The following is a 21,679-nucleotide window of genomic DNA, read 5'->3' on the forward strand; positions in this document are numbered from 1 at the left end:
GCTCGCTCGGGAATTCCCATGGCATGCGAGCAGAAGTCTGAACTCTTAAATTATTCTCCCTGTATTTTAACATACTGCAGACTAAATATTTCACCTTCTATAAATCCTCACACATACACTCCCTTGTCCATTAATTATTCCTGGAATGTCCTTCCCGCATCCTGTTTCTGCCTTAAAGTACCTATACACATCCGTTCATTTTTCACTAAAATTCATATGACTGCCAATTATGCTTCTCATCATGTTCTCCTTAGTGATATTTTTGCTAAATTCTATTTCCTACTAAGTTTCTTTAATCTCTCCTTACTACTTCTTACTTCTCTCCATTTCAGAATAGCAATATGCAGATGATGCTGCCACAGCTGCTCTCACACCTGAGGAGCTCCTGCAACAGTCAGCCAATTGTTTCATAAGGGCTTGCGATCATTTTGGTCTCTCCATTAAAGTTCAGAAAACCAAAGTACTCGCACAGCCTTGTACCTGGGTCAAACTTCCCAGTTTTCAGTATCTCTACTGCGATACTACACTGGAGCAGGTCAAGCACTTTTTACATCTAGGAAGTATCTTCTCAACAAATGCTAACTGCTCACAAGATGTGGATAGGAGAATTGGTGCTGCCCACTCAGCATTTGGATGTTTATTTCATTGTGGTTTCTGTAACCTCTCCAAAGGGTAAGGTTACAATTAATAGGTTTAATGAAGAGAAAATGTTTGCTACCGTAATGCATTCACCAAAAGTACTCTACACTAGGCATGTCAACATGTACGAAACTAGATTTGCAAGCACATTAATCACAGAAAATAAACAAACAGGTTAACCAACATGACTGTTAAGAAAGGATAACCGGGAAGCGGCTGGGAACCATATCCAGGCGGTGGAAGGTATTGGTAATACTGAAGAAGCGAAGTCAATGTAATCCTAAACTTTACTTAACAATTTAGATTCAATTTCATATATAAAGCAATAGCCAATATACCATTAAAATTTTGACGGCATTATTTCAACAACCATTACAATTTACAGTTTACATGAGGGTAGCATTTAGTTATTAAATTTCTTTTACACCGGAACATCACACATGATGTTCCACTGTCGTGGCGTTACCTTTAAAAACCCAAAACAGTTTGAAATAAATAAAAGGAAGGTAACGTTATACTAAAGTGAAGAGATACATCTAAGGAGAAAAATATTTACGTATAATCATGGAGCAGAGCATCTTCAGTGGGTAGCCCCCTCAAAAACACTTCTGAGAAAGGGTACCCGACCTAAAGATGAATATTCCACGATGAAGCGGAATGAATGAGACAGTCCCGAGGAAAATATTACTTATAAAGATTACTTCGAAAGGCGTATAACATTTAATTTACAAAACAACAAACGGGAACTATCTCTTAACAAAGTGAGGTGACTTACCGGAACGGCTAAGTCATAATGATAACATTTGGAAGCAGAAGGAAACACGGGTACGCTCCGGCAAGATAAATTAAGTGAAACACTACATCTGAAACTGAATACCTGAAAGGTTAAAAAAAATAATCAAGTGCTTACCGGATGGCGGGGCCAAGAAGACCCGTACCTTGGAAGGTGACCGTTCCCTTCAGTGGTCAAACAGAAAAGACGCCCTCGCAGAGCAAGGCTCCAGCGACAACGCTTCTCTCCGGAAATTATGAAATCTTACCACGGCCAATGAGCGTACGATGTTTTCCTTCACCTACCAATCACATTTCCTTTTATTTTCTCCAATAGGAGCGCAGAAATTAGTGCTGACCAAGAACATTTGGGAATCCTCTAGAAATTACGAAATTGATGCAACTTTACGAAACCGGAAATCTCCCACGCCGAAGTGGCGCGTGTGGTACAGTATGCACCAGAATTACCATGACAATCAAATAATCTTAAAATCATATCAACTTCAAACAAATCAAACAATTCCAAACTTCACATACTGAGGAGAAACCAAAACAAACAAATGAATAAATACTTTACATACATAATTCATCGCCGTCTTCCGAGTCCAAATAATCAAATCCCAATAATCACAACAGTTTCATGAATAAGGATCTTACAGTGCATACCAAGGTCGTGGTTTACTGTGATGATATCAACACTGCTTTACAGTTGTGAAACTTAGATCCTCTACTGTCAGGATATCAAAAAGTTAGAGCGCTTCCATCTGCAGAAACTTAGATTCAACTTGAACATCAAATGGGAGGACTGTGTCACCATCAACCTTGCAGTTCTTGAAAAAGCGCATGCTATAAGCATTGAGGCTACCATCATTGGCTATCATCTCAGATGAATGGATAGGGATCAGCTAAAGCATACTATGAAAACAGCTGGAATTAACACTCAATCCTGGGATATACATCCTGAGAATCGTATACTTTGGCGCCACACTGTTTCTACATCAGTTACTGTGTTTGAAGAGGAAATACATAGACATGAAGAGGCTAAACAACAACCACGGAAGCTCTGTCAAGCTTAGCCCTGCCCTCCCCCAACCATTCCATGTGATTTGTGTACGTATGTTTCATGCCATGACTGGGCTCCTAAGTCATATGTTACATATTCATAAAGGATTGTGAGTGTCAAAATGTAAACTGCTTAAGAATATGTTTATTCAGATACGAGTTGTAGCTGGCGATGACTTCTACAACCATTGGTAAACTATTGTATAGAAACATATTTTCTAAAGATTCACTTTCAGTCAAAAAGGAAAACAGTTTTTTAAATCCATACCCTAATTCTGCTGTCATGGACAGTTCAGTGCAATATTTGGGCATGTTTGTTGAAGCACAGTAATTTTATTCTTGGCTGCAACCTTGATAGGCAAACATGAAGTTCTTCCTTGATGGACAAAGGCCTATTTCACTGTTTGGTTTTAATTCATTAAGCATGAAAATTCTTGTTCACATAAATAAGATGTGTAGTATTGGTGCAATATGTTTAAAGCTTCCATCGATTTCAACAAGTCCGCATTTCAAATCATCACTAAGTTCTTGTGCAGTGTCTGTTACGTTAAAACAACGCTTGAATTTATGACCATTCTAAAAATATATTATGCAATTTTGCAGAACCCCGAACATGGGAATTGCTGCACTACTCAAAGACAACAATGAATATGAAAATACAAACCAAACTACAGAATGAAAAAAAAACAACCAACATCAGATTTTAAAGGATACTCTCTATTTCTTGCAACATGTAGCTTGGAGTCAATTCTTCATCTTCTGCTGTTGCTCGAGTTAACAATGGGAGCTGAAAAAAATTGAGCCGTCATTTTAGGTTTAGTGTAAAATTCATATAAAATACTACTTGCATGATACTTAAATTAGGGAAACATGATAAGCTCAATGGCTAAACTTTGCGGTTCCCATCCAGACTACTGCGTTGATGGGGTTAAAGTTCCTTATGGGGATCACTGTAAGTACCTAGGTGTTAATATAAGGAAAGATCTTCACTGGGGTAATCACATAAATGTGACTGTAAACAAAGACTACAGATCTCTTCACAATTATGAGGAGATGTTCAATAATTGTCCAATTTCTTTGCGATCATTTAAGAAAAGGCTAGGAAAACAACAGATAAGGAATCTGCCACCTGGGCGACTGCCCTTAATGCAGATCAGTAGAGACTGATTGATTATTTAGGATGTAAAGGAGAGGGCATACAAGTCTCTGGTAAGACCCCAACTAGAGTATGGTTCCAGTGTATGGAACCCTCACCAGGATTACTTGATTCAAGAACTGGAATAAATCCAAAGAAAAGCAGCTTGATTTGTTCTGGGTGATTTCTGACAAAAGAGTAACATTACAAAAATGTTGCTAAGTTTGGGCAGGGAATACTTGGGAGAAATAAGACGAGCTGTTCGGCTAAGTAGTATGTTAAGTCCATTCATCATCATCATCATCCTAAACCATCTCCAGTTTCCCGGGTGTGGTATATGAGCCTCCTCCATCTCATCCTGTCCTTAAGTACAGTCGCTTTCAATGTTAAGTCCATTATCATGTATATTTATTAAAAACCACCTATTCAATACAATGTCAAGTTCTTATAATTTATATCTTGTCATAATATCATTACTGGGACATGTTTCACCCACTAGCTGGGTATCATCAGCCTTTATCTCATACCTCTTAATCATTAATCAGGATCCTAATTTTGTACAAAATGTTACATTGATACTACATTATACAGAGTTAAAAAAAGTCCATATTACATGTTCTTAATTAATAGTTTGAGGATTTGTATAATAAAAACATCTAAGAATTCAGCTTGGCTGAGATGGTTAATTATTGTTAAAAGAGATTGTATGATGAAAAATTAAAAAATTTTCAAACTGGTTGTGGTCGTGTTAAACTACTGCTTTCTTGAAACTTTTGCAATCTTATGCACAAGGCATTGATGTTATTCTGTCTCTTGTGGCTGCCCTGTGAATGAGTGTTTGTATTAAAATATATGGTTGTTTAACAATCTAGAAAATGACATGTTGATATATTATTATTAAAGCACATATTATTCATATCCGGCGTTCTTCTTCAATTCCGTTATAAAAGTGAAGAATGGATTTTCAACAGAACAAAACTGGTTGTGTCCTTTAATTGAAATTATGGTTGTTGCCTCTTGTTATGCTACTGGTTGAAAGGGGACACTCAGTCTTGATATTAGGTGATGCGTGATTGTTGATTCTAATTTGTAGGAAAGCGTGTTGATAATGTCTGCAACAAGAGAAAAAGTATAGAATTAAGTTTGGAAATGCTGAAGACTCCTAATTTGAGGAAGTCGCTTATATGCATATTACTTACCCCCTCCCTCCCTGTCCGCCCCTACAAGCTCCCCGCCGCTAACAGCACGCAAACTTAATGATCCGCCCATCTTTCCTTCCCCACAGCATCCCCCACCCCTACTTTCACACCAATACAACACAAGAAGTACAAGCGCGTATTGACAGTCATTATTATTAAATAACACTTGAATGTTTTCTTGTCCATTCACATATTCAATACAATACAATTTTAAAAATTAGGACATTGTCCTTATCAAAGTTGTTAACATGAAATTGATATATTATATGGTACATGTTTTGCCTATCAATAGTAGGCATCATCAGCCACATTTTTCACCTTAGGATAGATCAGGTACCTGATTGGAAATAATTTATGAATGCTGTTAAAAACTATGTCATATAAAATGTATTGGAGATTGTTAGACACTATTACAATATAAAATGTAGTATGCTGTTATTTGACAATATTTGTGAAAATATTGGAGTCTAAAAATACGATAATTATTTGACGATTATGACATATTAAAAGATATTACAATAGAGATAAAAATCAGAAAACACATTCCATTTAGTTGTCAGATGGCGTATTGTTAAAAACTTACGGAAAGTTGATCAATGGTAATGGTTGTTGGTTCTTGAAGTTTTAAAATATTGATTTTCATTTATTTGCTTATAAATATTGGAGAATTTTCATATGGTCTGGTTCCTTTTGAGATAATAGTAGTTGGAAATGTTGGTGCCATGGGCTATATTGATGTCTTTGTAGGCACCATTAGACCATCTTCTTTGATGTGGTAAGAGTTTGTAATGGGTATGGTCTTTGCTGTTGGGCGTGTTGAGGTGAGCATATTAGTTGGAAGGGAACGTTGTTGTCATTCGGTGGTTAGCCAAAGATATGATGAGTTCCCTTCGACCGCTGGTATATAACACTAATCAGAAAGAAAAAATGGAAGGGATCTGACACTTCAAAAAATGAAGGTATCTGCCAAAGAAAGACAAGGGCCATGAAGGGCGTGAAAATAAGACTCTTAGCCCTCGGAAACCTAATAGCGTCGGGGCCAGGAAAGAAACAGAGTTTATCAAGGGAGGTCGGATAGAATAGATGAAAGTGAGGAGTCTGGCACAAGTGGAAGCAATGCCAGGACTCAGCTAAGGGCCCCGTGATCACCGACCCACGCTCCAAGTTCAGAGCCCCTGGGGCCCCTTCTAGTCACCTTTTACAACAGGCAGGGGATACCGCCCCCACCCATAGGGGGAGCCTGAGCTGAGTGTTGGAGTGTCCACATGTTGGAGCTGAGGACTCGTTGTATATGCTCGTCACCATGCCTGTGCTTCCTTGGCCGGCTGCTGTAGAAAGACATCACATGTTCTGGTGCAGCATGGAAGAGGACACTGGGAACTGGCATGGGGCTGTGAGTGGAGTTCTACAAGAGTGTATGGACAAAGAGTACCGTCCTGAACTGCAAGACTGACGTGTGTAGGCTGTGAACTGTGGACTGTGACAGCCGCAAGGGAGTGACTGAGTGAGAATGTAGTGTTAGTGACCTAAGTCCATGTGAATTAGTGCGAATGAACAGTGAGAACAAGAGAGAGGGAACGAACTGTGTAATTGTGTGTCATGTACTATGAGCGTAAGGTGCAAGTGTTAATACGCAGACCGCAATTAGTTAATAAAATCTTAGAACCCGAATGATGTACACATTTATCCACCCAGCCAACGCATTACAATGTGAAATTTCAAAAATGTTGGCAGCAGCCATCAGCAGCAGAGGATAGAATAAGATTCTTACTCCATGTACCAAAATCCATCCCCATTTCCCAGCGTATAACACCATCGATTCCTCTCTCTTGCTTATTATACTTCAGCCAAGAAGGCCAAGCAGTTGCTTCCCTTGTCTGGATAGATGTATTCCCCTGTGGATGGGGACAGTAGAATACGTCTACCGTATCCACCGCCTATCAAATAAGATGATTAAAAAGGGGTAACTACCAGGAGCTCTGAACTTGCAAATGTGTGTTCACAACAGGGGTGTACATTCTTGCTTTACTCCTGCTTGTCTCCCTTTACTTGGCAGCCAGCAGTCACCTTCACTCCTGCTAGGAGGGGAGGCAGTATTACCTATCACTGCAATTACTCGATCACCGAGCTCGATAGCTGCAGTCGCTTAAGTGCGGCCAGTGTCCAGTATTCCGGAGATAGTAGGTTCGAACCCCACTGTCGGCAGCCCTGAGAATGGTTTTCCGTGGTTTCCCATTTTCACACCAGGCAAATGCTGGGGCTGTACCTTAATTAAGGCCACGGCCGATTCCTTCCCACTCCTAGCCCTTCCCTGTCTCATCGTCGCCATAAGACCTATCTGTGTCGGTGCGACGTAAAACAACTAGGAAAAAAAAAAAAAAAAAAAAAAATTACTCGATCACCCTTCAAGCCAGACAGTACAAACAGGTTCTGGTAGTCCTACTGTTAACGGTTCTGGTCGTTTTATTTTGTAAGCACAAAACAAAACACATTCAAGCAGTATTTTGTGGTTTACATGTGTGGACAAGGGTATGGAAGGTAACGGCCAAAGGAAGACAAGGGCCAAGAAGGGCATGAAAATGAAAGACTCCCTAGGCCTCGAGTGCTCTAATACCATCAAGGTCAGAAAAGAACAAGAGTTGACCAAGGGAGGGCAGATAGCATAGGTGAAAATGAGGAGCCTGGCACAAGTAAGTGGAAGCTGAAGGCCGCATGGTCGCCAACCCACGCTCCCAAATTCAGAGCCCCTGGGACCTCTTTTAGACACCTCTTACGACAGGCAGGAGATACCGTGGATGTTATTCTACCACCCCCACCCGCAGGGGGAACCCAGGATTGAAATACCTTGCTTGCTCTAATGCAGTACTCCTCATTCTTTTCCTGTCTGGCTGGTCAAGCAGTAATAAGCAGTAGGCCTACAAACAGTGCAAATGAACATTCCTGGTTGACAACAACAGGGCTCTAGTTGAGTCTGATATGGTGCCACTTACTTGTGTCAAACTCCTCACTTTCATCTTTCCTATCTGACCTCGCTTGGTCATCTCTTGTTCTCTAAGAACCCTGATGGTATTATGTTTGCAAAGCCTAGGGAGTCTTTCATTTTCAAGACATGCTTTTTCTTTTGCCTTCATTCTTCTTCTTCTTCTTCTTCTCTCTGATTAATGTTAACAGAGGATGGTTGCCTAGTTGTACTTCCTCTTAAAACAATAATCACCAACACCACCACAGATAAGAGAGAAGGGTGGATTATGGTGGTAGTGACAGTGAACTTGAAGAGGAAAAATACAGATAAGTCGCTGCTCTCCATCTCTTCTTTATGCAAGTATTCATTTTCGTTAGCTTTCTTACCTCGGCATTTTTAAGAAATTATTTGTGTAGCCTACTGAAGAATTTTCTTTCTTCGGTTTTTCCCAGTTATTCATAGAAAGATAGGAATCTGAATAAGATCACACATTATGACGAACACAATTACAGCTCAAAATCAGAAGAGAGAGAAACAGAAAAGGAGGAACGCACAAGCATGTAAACACTCCTCATCAAATTCATACTTCTGCATCAATTTATTCTTAGTTTCTGAAGGGTTCCTTTCTGCTTGCCAGGTGGTGGTGGTGGTGGTGGTGATTTCTTTAAGAGGAATTACAACTAGGGAACTACCCTATACATAGCACTAATCAGAGAGGAAAAATGGAAAGGATCCAACACTTCGAAAAAAATGCAGGTATCAGCCTAAGAAAGACAAGGGCCATGAAGGGCATGAAAATGAAAGACTCCCTAGGCCTCAAGTGCTCTAATACCGATGGGGATGGAAAAGAACAAGAGTTGACCAAGGTAGGTAGATAGCGTACATGAAACTGAGGAGCCTAGCACAAGTAAGTGGAAGCAATGCCAGGACTCAGCTAAAGGCCCCGTGTTCGCCAATCCACACTCCCAAGTTCAGAGCCCCTGGGTCCCCTTTTAGTCACCTCTTATGACAGCCAGGAGATACCATGGATGTTATTCTACCACCCCCACCCAGAGGGAGACTTCTACTTGCCAACTTCATCAGAAGCAGAGGAGCTATCTTGACAGATCTTCAGTCCTAATGTGGGTAGCGTGAGATAAGAGGTCTTTCCACATAAATTGAACCGCACCGAGCTTGATAGCTGCAGTTGCTTAAGTGCGGCCAGTATCTTGTATTTGGGAGACAGTAGGTTTGAACCCCACTGTCAGCAGCCCTGAAAATGGTTTTCCATGGGTTCCCATTTTCACACCTTAATTAAGGCCACGGCCATTTCCTTCACACTCCTAGTCCTTTCCTGTCCCATCGTCGCCATAAGACCCTTCTGTGTCGGTGCGACGTAATACAATTTGTAAAAAAAAAAAAAAGTCATCTTTATCTTTTATTTTGTTCCTTTACCTGTGTCAATCGGACTTTGTTTTTATCTCACACAAGAACCAAAGACCTGTAATATCTTTTGTTATTACCTACTATATCTTGTTTAGAGCAGAATAATTATTTCTTTATATTTAGCTAAGTAAGCTGTATCTGTACAATATGGCACTTCTGACATAAAGACATGAGACCACACCGCTTGTTTCTTGACATAACACAGGTAGTATGAAGTTGTATTATTAATTCCTTTGCTTGAAAACTTTTATTAGAGTGGTTACTGCTATTTAAAGTGTCAAACCAACGAGAATATCAGCCCTTGATATACATTCTGACCCACTGAGCAAGTGGCCATGCAGTTTGGGTCACAAAGCTTTCACCTTGCATTTGGGAGATAGTGGGTTCAAACCCCAATGTCGGCAGCCCTAAAGATGGTTTTTTCTGGTTTCCCATTTTCATACCGCGCAAATGCTGGGACTGTACCTTAATTAAGTCCACAGTCATTTCCTTCCCTCTCCTAGCTCTTTCCTATCACATCATCGCCACAAGACCTATCTGTATCGGTGCAATGCAAAAAAAAAAAAAAAAAAACAAACAAACAAACATTCTGACCCATCAGAGAAGAGTGCAGTGTAGAGAACTAGAGTTGATAGACAAAAGAAAGGATAAGGCCATGAAGGGTGTGCAGATAAAATACTTCCTACCAAATACAATCAGGTGGTGGTAGTTGTTGTTATTATTAACACTAATCAGAGGGAAAATAGTGGAAGGGATCCAACACTTCAAAAAATGAAGATATCGGCCAAAGAAAGACAAAGGCTACAAAGGGCATGAAAATTAAAGACTCCCCAGGCCTCGAATTAATACCATAGGAGTTGGAAAAGAAGAAGAGTTGACCAAGGAAGGTTGGATAGGATAGATGAAAGTGAGGAGTCTGGTACAAGCAAGTGGAAGCAATGCCAGGACTCAGCTAAGGGCCCTGTGGTTGCCAACCTACACTCCAAAGCTAATAGCCTATGGGGCCCCTTTCAATCACCTTCTACAACAGGCAGGGACTACCGTGGGTGACATTCTACTGCCCCCACCCGCAGGGAGATCAAATAGGAAAGATAAAGGTGAGGAGCCTGATGCAAGTGGAAGCATTGCCGGACTCAGCTACAGCAACTGTGGTCACCAACCCACAGTCATAAGCACCCCTGGTCCCCCGCTTTACGACAGGCAGGAGATTCTGTGGATGTATTCCAAAGCCCCCAACTATAGGGAGCAATAGGCCTACAAGTTAATCAAAGAAGGTTATACAAGAAACCTGAAAGAGAGAAGATACAAGCGGATCTATGGTTGAACAAGAATATTATAAACCTGCTTATAGTCTGGGTTAGCTAATCAGCAAAAGACATCAAGGTAGTTTGACTTGTGCTTTGGTTAAGGAACTTTATGATCTGTCACAATTCGAAGCAATGCAGGTGCTCATGTTGTACGGTAATCTGTATTCAGTAGCCTTCAGTAAAAGCGTTCAATGTCTTCTAGAATGCAAATAATTGCAAATACAAAGAGAATTTTTCGTTCATCCATCTGCTAACCCATGCATAAATATAATTTAGAGTATATTTATAGGGCAAGTCCTAGTCAGGTTTTAACCAGGAGGCGATTCTTAAAACAAACTTCACTATAACTTCATTAATTGTATTTTTTTTTTTAAATATACACTACGCAGCCGTTCGCGAAGTAATGAACGTTTTGCTTAGGAACTGAAAATTCTGGCCAAGTTTCTAGGCAATAGTTGAATTCGTACGCGATACGTTTAATGAAGGGGTTACAAAATATATCCAAAGAAAATCCTTATAAAAAATATCTTAATTGCTGTGCAAGTGATCTAAAAATACAAAGACACAATTGCATTAGGTGTTTCGTTACTTTGTCACGCCCTCTGTTTGATTTGATTAAGTATTTGCAAACGAGTTGCATTAGAATAATTTCAGACCCTATATTAACTTGTCAAACTATCCTGTCAATAGAAATAGCTTAATTTAAAAACAACTGCAAAAAGTAATCTACTGTAGCATAATGAAGTTTTGGCGGAATAATAATGTATTTTGGAATTATCCGTTTTATTGACGTGCGTTGTACTATGAATTGACTCGGTCGAAAGTCGGGACCTTCAAATTTCAGAATTAAAAAAAAAAAAAATGTTCTTAACATAGTAAGCTATAAAAAGTAAGGAAAGTAAAGTATAGTACGGTACCAAATCTTACATAGTTAGCAAAAGCAACTTTTCCCATTAACTCAGTCAATATACCAGTTTGCTCTTTGCCTATAGGCTCCATTTTTGATTGCGCCATATACATCCGGAACTCCTCAAACGTCCTTGGATTGAATTTCTGAACAGTGAAGACGATTGGCACTCCGTGTTATTTACTTCGCACGACCGCCATCTATTGTGAAATTCCTCAGTCATGTCAATGAAGTAGGGCAGTTTCTCTTGAAAGATGTAAAATGCTGTGCAAGGGAAACAAAAGACTGTGTTATGGCTGTGGAGCCAAGACTAACTTCTCAACAAAAACAGTATGATTATTTATTGAAATTTCTTTTAGTTGGTGACAGTGACGTTGGTAAGCAAGAAATCCTAAGTGGTTTAGAAGATGGTTCTTCAGAATCACCGTTTTGCAGTGGGAGTGGTAAGCCGTTACTAACGTGCAATTTCTTATGTTTTTACGATTATTTTAGATTATTAAGCATGCAAGAATATTAATAGGTTGCTATATTTCCTCTAGCGTACAAAACTACTACAATACTTCTAGATGGTAAGCGTGTAAAGCTCCAGCTATGGGACACTTCAGGCCAGGGCCGATTCTGCACCATAATACGATCATACTCAAGAGGTGCGCAGGGTATTTTGTTGGTGTATGACATCACAAACAAATGGTCCTTTGATGGTATCGATCGATGGCTGAAGGAGGTTGAAGAGGTTTGACAAAAATATTTAATTTTCTTTGTTTAGAGAAGGCTGTATTTTTGTTCTCGAGAACAGGTATAATATTCTTGTTCTTGTTTCAGCATGCACCTGGGGTGCCCAAGGTGCTGGTTGGAAATCGCCTACATTTGGCGTTTAAACGACAAGTTGGAGCCAGGGAAGCAGAAGCTTATGCAGCTAAGAATCGAATGGCATTCTTTGAAGTCAGCCCATTGTGCGACTTCAACATTCGTGAAAGTTTCAGTGAGCTATCACGTATGGCACTGCATCGAAATGGAATGGAGAGACTTTGGAGATCGAATAAAGGTGAATAGTTTGACAGTGTTGTTTCAAGATTTCCATTTGTTCAGTTTGTACTGGTTGTGTCGTGTCTTATCGTTACTGTGTGAACATATAGGTATACTATCGTACAAGCCTACGATAAATTCTAATTAGAAGCTTCATTATTTTCATCAGTACAAATTCAGTTAACTGCAGAGGACTAGCCAGCAAGACCATGGCAGGCATTGAGGACAATGCTCTCTTGTTTCTTCCACCTTACTCACTTCCTTGGGGGTGCACAGGAGGACAGTGCCACCTACTGTTGAATGAAATTCCCTTTAAGTGTGGATGAAGAGGGTAGGTGGCTTGCATTGTTCTGTGCTCGTCCTAGATAGTGACGAAAAGCCATTAGTCTAACAATTCAGGAGTGTTCAGTGAAGAGCCTCTTAGAAGGAAGGTTTGCGAGGCTACTGTTTTGTGGCAGACAACCATTAGTCTAATTGATAATAATAGTGCATATATTCCGAAGTATTGTTCATAGGTTTTTCCAGTAAAACTTTTACTAACGGGGGTGCAAAAGAGAGGTTAGGAATCTTAACATGACACACCTTGCACAATGTCACAATACACTACAGCTGCCAACTTAGGCCCAGCTAGTGACAAGACCATTGCTGTGGTGGCATAGCCATAGTGTAGGCACTCCACTCACTCCGGTTGCTGTACACGGAAGCTCAGCGGCTGGTGATGCTCTTTTATTTTCAGTTGACGGGATTGCCGATAGGAGCGTCCTTTACGATGTGCAAACTGTTGCCAACTGTTAAGGAAATGTCCAACAGACTGTTGCAAAATTTGTTATTAGGTTACAACCACTAAATTACTTTTTTCTTGTCGTGCAGGCAGTATGCGCCGCGGCTATAGTTAAGAGCCTCTCAAAGGGAGGGGGGCACTGTTCTCATGACAGAGCTTGGCCTTGATTTGCAGTGATAGGTTACAGCTTCTAAATTACTTTCTTTTTCCTGCCGTGCAGGCAGTATGCGGCGCGGCAGTAGTTAAGAGCCTCTCGAAGGGAGTGTGGCCCCCAAAGGGGTCCACTGTTCCTATGACAGAGCTTGACCTGGATTTGGAAAGATTGGTTACAGCTACTAAATTACATCTTTTTCTTGGCGTGTTTCTTGGTGTGTTTTTATTTTGCGCGGGTTGGTAACGGAATCAGCTAGTTACGAATTATGGAAATGACGTCATGTCGACCAATGGCCGTGCTCGTAGCTGGCCGGCTAATGGTCGATGGCGCATGAAAACTTTCGTTGTGTTATGAAAGTAAACATACCTTCTTGGGCGGGTAGGTGGGTCCCTGGCAATGGTAATGAACTCATCTCTCTTCTAAAAGGATTTTAAGGTACAGTTCATATATATTTCTTCGCGAAGTTGTGTGTTATATACTGGAGTGCATACACTAGGACACTACCCTTTTAAAAGCTCCACACAAGGTTATTCTTCTACTTATGTCATTCCACACCAACTCACCACTGACAGCTCGAAACATACCGCATATTACATGTGATAAATATTTTTTTTTGATCCGTGTTGATAATATTTGATTGAAATAGTGACAAGTTATTTTATTAATTTGACCAACCTAATCAGTACAATAAATCTTGTCTTTGTTGAACTACATTAACATGTTAATTAAATTGGTACATTGCATCCGGGAGGTAGTAGGTTCGAATCCCACTATCGGCAGTCCAGAAAATGGTTTTCTGTGGTTTCCCATTTTCACACCAGGCAAATGCTGGGGCTGTTCCTTAATTAAGGCCACGGCCGCTTCCTTCCAACTCCTAGGCCTTTCCTATCCCATCGTTGCCATAAGACCTATCTGTGTCGGTGCGACGTAAAGCCCCTAGCAAAAAAAAAAAAAAATGTTACATGTTTCGCCTTACATATAGGTATCATCAGCCATGGGTGTAACCTTGAAATAAAATCAGACACCTGATTTACATATAAATAAAATAAAACTACTTTATAAAAAGCCTTGAAGAGACTTGAGGGAAAATTAACATATGGTAAAAGACTAGTACGATGTTGGTTTTAAAGACTATGCTATGAGTGAGAAGTTTGCATTTGGTGCAAGTATTTGCGATAGTGACGTTGGAAGACTACTATTATAAGTAAAATGAAAAAAAGCAACAGTTTGTTATAGACAAGTGGTAAAAATTGCTATAAAATGATGTCGACCGACTAGCGGTCAGAACTAGATAATAATGAGAATGATGATCAAAATCGTATTTTGTAAAACATAGTGTTGAATAAAATAATGTTGAAAGATGGTCAAGTGACCTGTAATTATTTGTTTACAAATACTTTACCAAATGCAAACTTCTCACTCATAGCATAGTCTTTAAAACCAACATTGTACTAGTCTTTTACCATATGTTTATTTTCTCTCAAGTCTCTTCAAGGCTTTTTATAAATTAGTTTTATTTTATTTATATGTAAATCAGGTGCCTGATTTTATTTCAAGGTTAAACCCATGGCTGATGATGCCCATAAGTAAGGCTAAACATGTACCATGCCTTCGCAGGGCTCCACACGTAGGTAAGTGAAGACTCTTAATGTCCCTTAAACGGGTTTGCCTAGTCCAGCCCTAGTGCTCCTACAAAGGATACCCGTGTCCAGATGTTGGCATTCCTGATGTCTTCCAGGCTCACAAAATGTGAGCCAAGATATCGACGTCTAGTACTTGCAGGAGCCTCGCACTTACATAACACATGCGTGGAGGTCTCTTCCTCCCTACCGCATCTTCTACACATCGGATCCTGACTGATTTTCATGATGTGTAAGTGTCTCTGTAAGGTATTGTGTGGCCTGTCAACAGTCCAACTACCATTCGTATTCTGGTCCTATTCAAATTTATCAGGACCTTTTTAGAACTTTGGCTAGGCCCTTTGATAAGTTCACGTGCCTGCCGTGCTGTGGTTAGCCTCTTTCAAATGTGTAAGTGAGACTGGTTTGTCCACTGGGATATTACCAGTTTCACACTTCAGAGTGACACTCCTAGGAAGGGCTCTGGTCCTATTTTCATTAACATGTCAATGTAATTCAACAAAGACAAGATTTATTGTATTGATTAGGTGGTCAAATTAATAAAATAACTTATTGTTATTATTTCAGTCACATAGCCGAGCTTCTCGTCTCCATTACACTCGAGTCTTCCCATCCCAATGTTTGCAACATTTTAGAAACACTACTCCTTTGTCGGAAATCACCCAGAACAAATCGTGCTGCTTTCCTTTGAATTTTTTCCAGTTCTCGTGTCAAGTAGTCCTGTGAGGGAGCCATACTCTAACTGCGGTCTTACCAGAGACTTATACGCCCTCTCCTTTACATCTTTACTGAAATGAAAATCCACAGCCAGTTTCCAGTCATTCGACCGGGTCAGGAATGGAATGAATGAAGCCCCCATCTAGCGGCGAGGATGGGAATTGTGCCGGCTGCCGAAGCCTGACGCACTCCTTTGGGGCAATGATTAATGAATAACAGATGAAATGAAATGATATTGGATTGTGTTGCTGGAATGAAATATGACAGGGAAAGCCGGATTGCCCGGAGAAAATCCTGTCCCACCTCTGCTTTGTCCAACACAAATCTCACATAGTGACCGGGATTTGAACCATGGAACCCAGTGGTGAGAGGCCAGTGCGCTGTCACCTGAGCCACGGAGGCTCAGCTACAACCCCTAAATACTCTCAGAACCATGTGAAGAGATCTTTAACCTTTCTTAACTACTTCGTTAATATTATTACCCCATTGAAGATCATTCCTTATGTTAACACCTAGGTACTTGCTCTACATTGTTCCCCATGAGGTACAATCACCCCATCAACACAGCAATTAAAACTGAGAGGACTTTTCCTCCTGGTGAAACGTACTACTTGACTTTCTATCCCATTTACGTTCATACCATTGTCTGCTGTCCATGTCACTACATTCTTTAAGTCCCTCTACAGTCGCTCACAATCCTGCAAGTCATTTACTACCCCATACGGTATAACATCTTCTGCAAATATCCTTATCTGTGATTCCAGATCTTTACTCATATCATTTATGCAGGCCAATTCAAAATGATGGACCTGATTTCATAAATTTATTCTACGAAATCTAATGAACATATCATACTGTGAGATATGAGCAAAGAAAGGCAAACTCTCAAAGCTTAGTTGAGTTTAGATTTCATCCCACGTGGTTTCATTTTCAGCCATTACGAGCACGCAGGAAGCGAGTAAAGAAAATGTCTGCAGCTGGAGACCAGGGGCCTGTTCCACGAACGAACTTTGCAACTTTTCAACTTTGCACTTTTCAGTTCTTGCAAAGTGCAAAGTCTTTCTGTTCCACCATGATCAAGGTTGTACTTTTCAATTTCTTCGCAAAGTGAAAAGTCTTTGCGAATGAGAGATCCGATCGAGTTTATTCCATGAGCAAACTGTATAGGCCTACTCTATGATTTTAATGCTTTATTTTCTCGGCGAACTTGACGGTATAATTGTGGTACAGTTAAAGTTCTTGTCGTGGGAAAGAAAGGTTATTACAAGAAGCTGGCTGTGCTGGAAATTGTCAAGGAGAAACGTGACATCCTTTTTGGAAGCTTTAAAAATAACCTCTCAAATGATGAGACATCAGTATTAAGGAGAGTACCATCAACACATCCACATACAGAAGGAAATTCACCCTTCATTAGAAATCCCGTCGCTATATTATGTGGATTATTAGGCCAACGTACTGTTAGGAAATAGTACATTTACTATAACATCTACGACTTTGGCAACAGTTCTGCAAATAATTAATGTTGATGTCCCATGCATTGCTGCTACACCGTGCAGCTGGGCTCCATTTACTAACAAATGTAAGCATGTAAGAATTTGTTCTTTTTCGGAAAGGAATTGTCTTCTTTTTTGTTGCATGTTTCAATAAATGACCGATCATTTCAAGAATATAATCAGCCTGTGTTGGGGTAATACGAAATCACTTCCGAAATTCCATCGAAGTGAGGTTATGAAAATTAATCCTGTCTATGTATGTTCTCTTATTGGATTCTTCATCACTGTCCTCACTTGATGCTAACAAACGTTCTCGTCGTAACGTGTTTATATCACTAAACCAAAATTCTACGCCGAGAAACTCGTGTACATACTTGTTAATTAACAGATGAAATGGGAATCGTCTCTTTGCAAGATTTATGAAAACTTTTCACTTCATTTCTTTGCACTTTGCATTTCTGTACCAATGGAGGAACGTAACAGGCTTGAAAAGTGAAAAGATTCCTAACTTTTTACTTTTCACTTTGCAAGCTAAATCTGAAAAGGGATGGTGGAACAAAATCTGAACTGAAAAGTGCAAAGTGAAAAGTTGCAAAGTTTGTTCGTGGAACAGGCCCCAGAAGTCGTTCTGAGTGCTTGATTACCATGTAAACAAGTCTGTGATTAGTGTTCAACGGCATTTCCATATCAGGTATGGAAGAGATTCACCCACTGGAAAAGCCATTCGTGCGTGGTATGCAGAATTCAGAGACATGGGCTGCATCTGTAAGCGAAAGTCGACTGGCCATCCTTCGACCGGGGAAGAGACAGTGGAACGTGTTCGCGCCAGTTTCGTGCGGAGTCCGCAGAAGTCCACCTACCGGGCAGCGAGGCAACTTGAACCTCCACAGGCAACTGTTTGGCGCATTCTGCGGAAACTTTTACAAATGAAACCGTACCTCTTGCAACTGGTGCAGGCCTTAAAAGACACTGATTATGCTGTTCGTGCGTCCTTCTGTGCTGAGTTTCTCGCATTAATGAAAGAGGATGGGTTGTCCGAAAGGGTAATTTTCAGTGATGAAGCGACTTTTCACCTTTCCGGGACTATGAATAGACAACGTAAGGACCTGGGAAACTTCTAATCCCCATCAGGTTGTGGAACACCAACGTGATTCTCCCAAGGTGAATGTGTTTTGTGCTATTTCCCATGAGAAGGTTTATGGACCCTTTTTCTTCCTTTAACCTACTATGAAAGGATATGTTTTTCTTGATATGCCGCAACAATGGCTCCTGCCACAGCTCGAAGAGGATAGTGCAAATTTCATCCTTCAACTGGATGGTGCCCCTCCGCATTACCATGGCAGCGTTCGGAGCCATCTCATTGAGACATTGGCACAACGCTGGATAGGTCGTGCATCTCAGGAGGATCGAACTCTCATTCATTGGCCACCACGTTCCCCCACTTAACCCCACGTGATTTCTTCTTGTGGGGTTTCGTAAAGGATCATGTTTATGTACCACCTCTTCCACTAACATTGGACGACCTTCGTGCCTGCATTACAACGGCCATCGTAGAGTTTGACCGCGACACACTACACAAGGTTTGGCAGGAGATTGACTGTCGGCTTGATGTATGTCGTGTTACACGAGGTGCTCACATAGAACACTTGTGATTTGACTGAAAAAACTTTGAGAGTTTACCGTTCTTAGCACATGTCTCACATTACGATATGTTTATTAGATTTCACAGAATAAATTTCTGAAATCGCATCCATCATTTTGAATTGCCCTGTAGAATTATGTAAGAAGACAAAGATCCAGTAATACTGCTCTGCGGGACCCCCCCCTCCCGCTCTTAATCATTACAGGATCAGATAATGCTTCAACTACTGTAATTCTCCGAGTTCTATTTTCTAGAAATGTTTCAGGGAGCTCTTTATAGTTGATAATCTATTATCTGTGTTGAACTATGGGAGTGCAGACAATAGTAGCTTTCCAGAGCGGCCAGAATGCGCCGATACATCTATGACATTATACTTGCGTGACCTGGTGGGTAATAGGGGTTTCAGTTGGGGAGAAACTAAAATTAATGAATAGTTTTACCAATTCACTTGTCTTTTATGTCTTCACTCTCCTCCTCCTGCTGCCTTCTCTCCACCTGTCTCCTCTTTACCTTTCTTATATTTATTTACATCATATATATTTGTAACTTACCTGTTATAAATTCATGGTGATGGGTCGATTTGAACCACCAATCTCTAATTTCGTAGTTTATTAGCATCACCACTCGGCCAACGTGTCATTTGACTGGTAAAGACTTAAAAGTTGCATATCTAGGCTGTACGACAGATATGTAGTACATTGTTATTAAGACAAGGGCCAGTTCCACGAACAAACTTTGCAACTTTTCAACTTTTCACTTTTCACTTTTCAGTTCTTGCAAAGTGCAGTCTTCCTGTTCCATCATGATATAGGTTGTACTTTTCATTTTCTTCGCAAAGTGAAAAGTCTTTGTGGATGAGTGATCCGATCGAGTTTATTCCATGAGCAAACTGTATAGGCCTAATCTATGATTTTAATGCTTTACTTTTTGCGGCGAACTTGACAGTATAATTTTGGTGCCGTTGAAAGTTTTTATCATGGGAAAGAAAGGTTAATACAAGAAGTTGGCTGTGCGAAGTTGTCAAGGAGAAACATGATGATGATGATGATGGAAATGATGACACACATCAATGTTAACGAGAATACTGTCAACACATCCACATACAGAAGGAAATTCACCCTTCATTAGAAATCCCGTTGCTATATTGTGTGGATTATCGGGCCAACATACTATGTTAAGAAATATTACATTTATTATAACATCTACTACTTTAGTAACAGTTCTGCAAATAATTGATTTTGATGTCCCATGCATTGCTGCTACACCGTGCAGCTGGGCACCATTCCCTAACCAATGTAAGCATATAAGAATTTGTTCTTTTTCGGAAAGGAATTGACTTCTTTTTGTTGCATGTTTCAATAAATGACCCATCATTTCAAGAATATAGTCAGGCTGTGTTGGGGTAATACGAAATCACTCGCGAAATTCAATCGAAGTGAGGTTATGAAAATTAATCCTGTCTATGTACGTTCTCTTATTGGATTCATCACTGTCCTCACTTGATGCTAACAAAAGCTCTCATCATAACGTGTTTATATCACTAAACTAAATTCTACGCTGAGAAACTAGTGTGCATACTTGTTAATTAACAGATTGCAAGATTTATTAAAACTTTTCACTTCAGTTCTTTGCACTTTGCATTTCTGTACCAACATAACAGGTTTGAAAAGTGAAAAGATTCCTAACTTTTCACTTTGCAAGCAAAATCTGTAAAGTGATGGTGGAACAAAATCTGAACTGAAAAGTACAAAGTGAAAAGTTACAAAGTTTGTTCATGGAACAGGCCCCAGATGGTATTCCGAAGTAATTTGTATTTGCCACGAAAGATCACTATCGTATATATAGTAACTGAATTGCTATCAACACGAGTTTCAGGATCATGACACATTCCTCCTATGAAAAGAAGACCATTTAGCTTCAACAAAAATAGCAAAATTACAGTGGAGGCAAATTTAAATGTTGTTAGACATCCTGTCCGTCATCGTTCACGAGTCGCTGTTTAACATTCTGTCTGTCTGCCTGTGTGGGTGTTTCTGATGGGATACTGTGCTAATCAGAACTAGTAACTTCCTATTTTACACAATAACAGTGAAAAACAAAGTTCACTGCTACTATAGTTGACTGGAAAAAACATTATCATAAATTAGTATCCTCTTTTACAGATTGCTGCAAACTATGTATGCATGGTGTTGGTTCACCACTTCCTGGTGTATCGGCTCGACAAAACCTTGATAGGCTAATAATTGATTCAATTTTTATGTTTATTGCATTAAATCATTGTCACAAACAGTGGTTTCATTGACAGCAGTCGGTCAGTTTGAAATTATGTCCCACTTACTGAATCCAACCGAACCCTGTAACTATCAGTGGTTTTTGCTGGATAACGACCTACAGTAAACTGTCACTATCGGTGGTTTTCAGTGGATTGCAGTTGTCTTGTCAGGGGCCAAGAGTATGTTTGCAGGGGATTCTAGAGGCCTGCTGGTCCCTTTGGGGCCCTAACCTGGCCCCCCCCAGCCCAATGGTCTTGTCACTAGCCAGACTTAACCAATCCAGACCAATGGTTTGGTCACTAGCATTCTGTCATGGTCTTGTTACGTCGTGTTAGCTGGGTTGTAAACCTCTCTTTTACAGACCCATTATTAAAGTTGTACCCAGTTTGGTGGCCCCTTGATTTGCTACTCATCATCATTTTCCAACTCCAGTTTCCCGGGTGTGGTGTACTAACGCTCGCCATTTCTTCGTGTCTGCATACATCTTCTGTTCCAGGACATCTTCCCATTTGAGACCTCTCTCCTCCACATCTGATTTCACTGTGT

The 21,679-nt window shown here is 40.2% G+C and overlaps 2 protein-coding genes across 4 annotated transcripts in view; one reads left to right on the plus strand and one right to left on the minus strand.

Moving 5' to 3' along the window:
* Nucleotides 1-11,569, minus strand: part of LOC136876058 (AP-4 complex accessory subunit tepsin) — a 119,521-nt gene extending 107,952 nt beyond the window's left edge. Inside the window, exons 1-2 of one of the 3 annotated variants that reach the window (XM_067149692.2) lie at nucleotides 11,472-11,569; nucleotides 3,187-3,259 (exon numbers count right to left, since the gene is read on the minus strand). In XM_067149692.2, the coding sequence (XP_067005793.1) occupies nucleotides 3,187-3,205 (19 nt within the window). In that variant the 5' untranslated portion in view covers nucleotides 3,206-3,259; nucleotides 11,472-11,569. Of the gene's footprint in view, nucleotides 1-3,186; nucleotides 3,260-5,389; nucleotides 5,504-11,427 lie in introns of those variants that run through there. The other 2 variants (XM_067149690.2, XM_067149691.2) reach the window with 2 other exon arrangements.
* A 62-nt stretch (nucleotides 11,570-11,631) lies between these two features.
* The window catches only part of Rab40 (RAS oncogene family member Rab40), a 31,459-nt gene continuing 21,411 nt past the window's right edge, over nucleotides 11,632-21,679 (plus strand). Inside the window, exons 1-3 of the mRNA XM_067149693.2 lie at nucleotides 11,632-11,850; nucleotides 11,947-12,140; nucleotides 12,230-12,452. Of these exons, the coding sequence (XP_067005794.1) occupies nucleotides 11,700-11,850; nucleotides 11,947-12,140; nucleotides 12,230-12,452 (568 nt within the window). The 5' untranslated portion in view covers nucleotides 11,632-11,699. The remainder of the gene's footprint in view (nucleotides 11,851-11,946; nucleotides 12,141-12,229; nucleotides 12,453-21,679) is intronic.

The sequence above is a fragment of the Anabrus simplex genome, chromosome 6 (assembly GCF_040414725.1).
Source record: "Anabrus simplex isolate iqAnaSimp1 chromosome 6, ASM4041472v1, whole genome shotgun sequence".
NCBI classification, from domain to species: domain Eukaryota; kingdom Metazoa; phylum Arthropoda; class Insecta; order Orthoptera; family Tettigoniidae; genus Anabrus; species Anabrus simplex.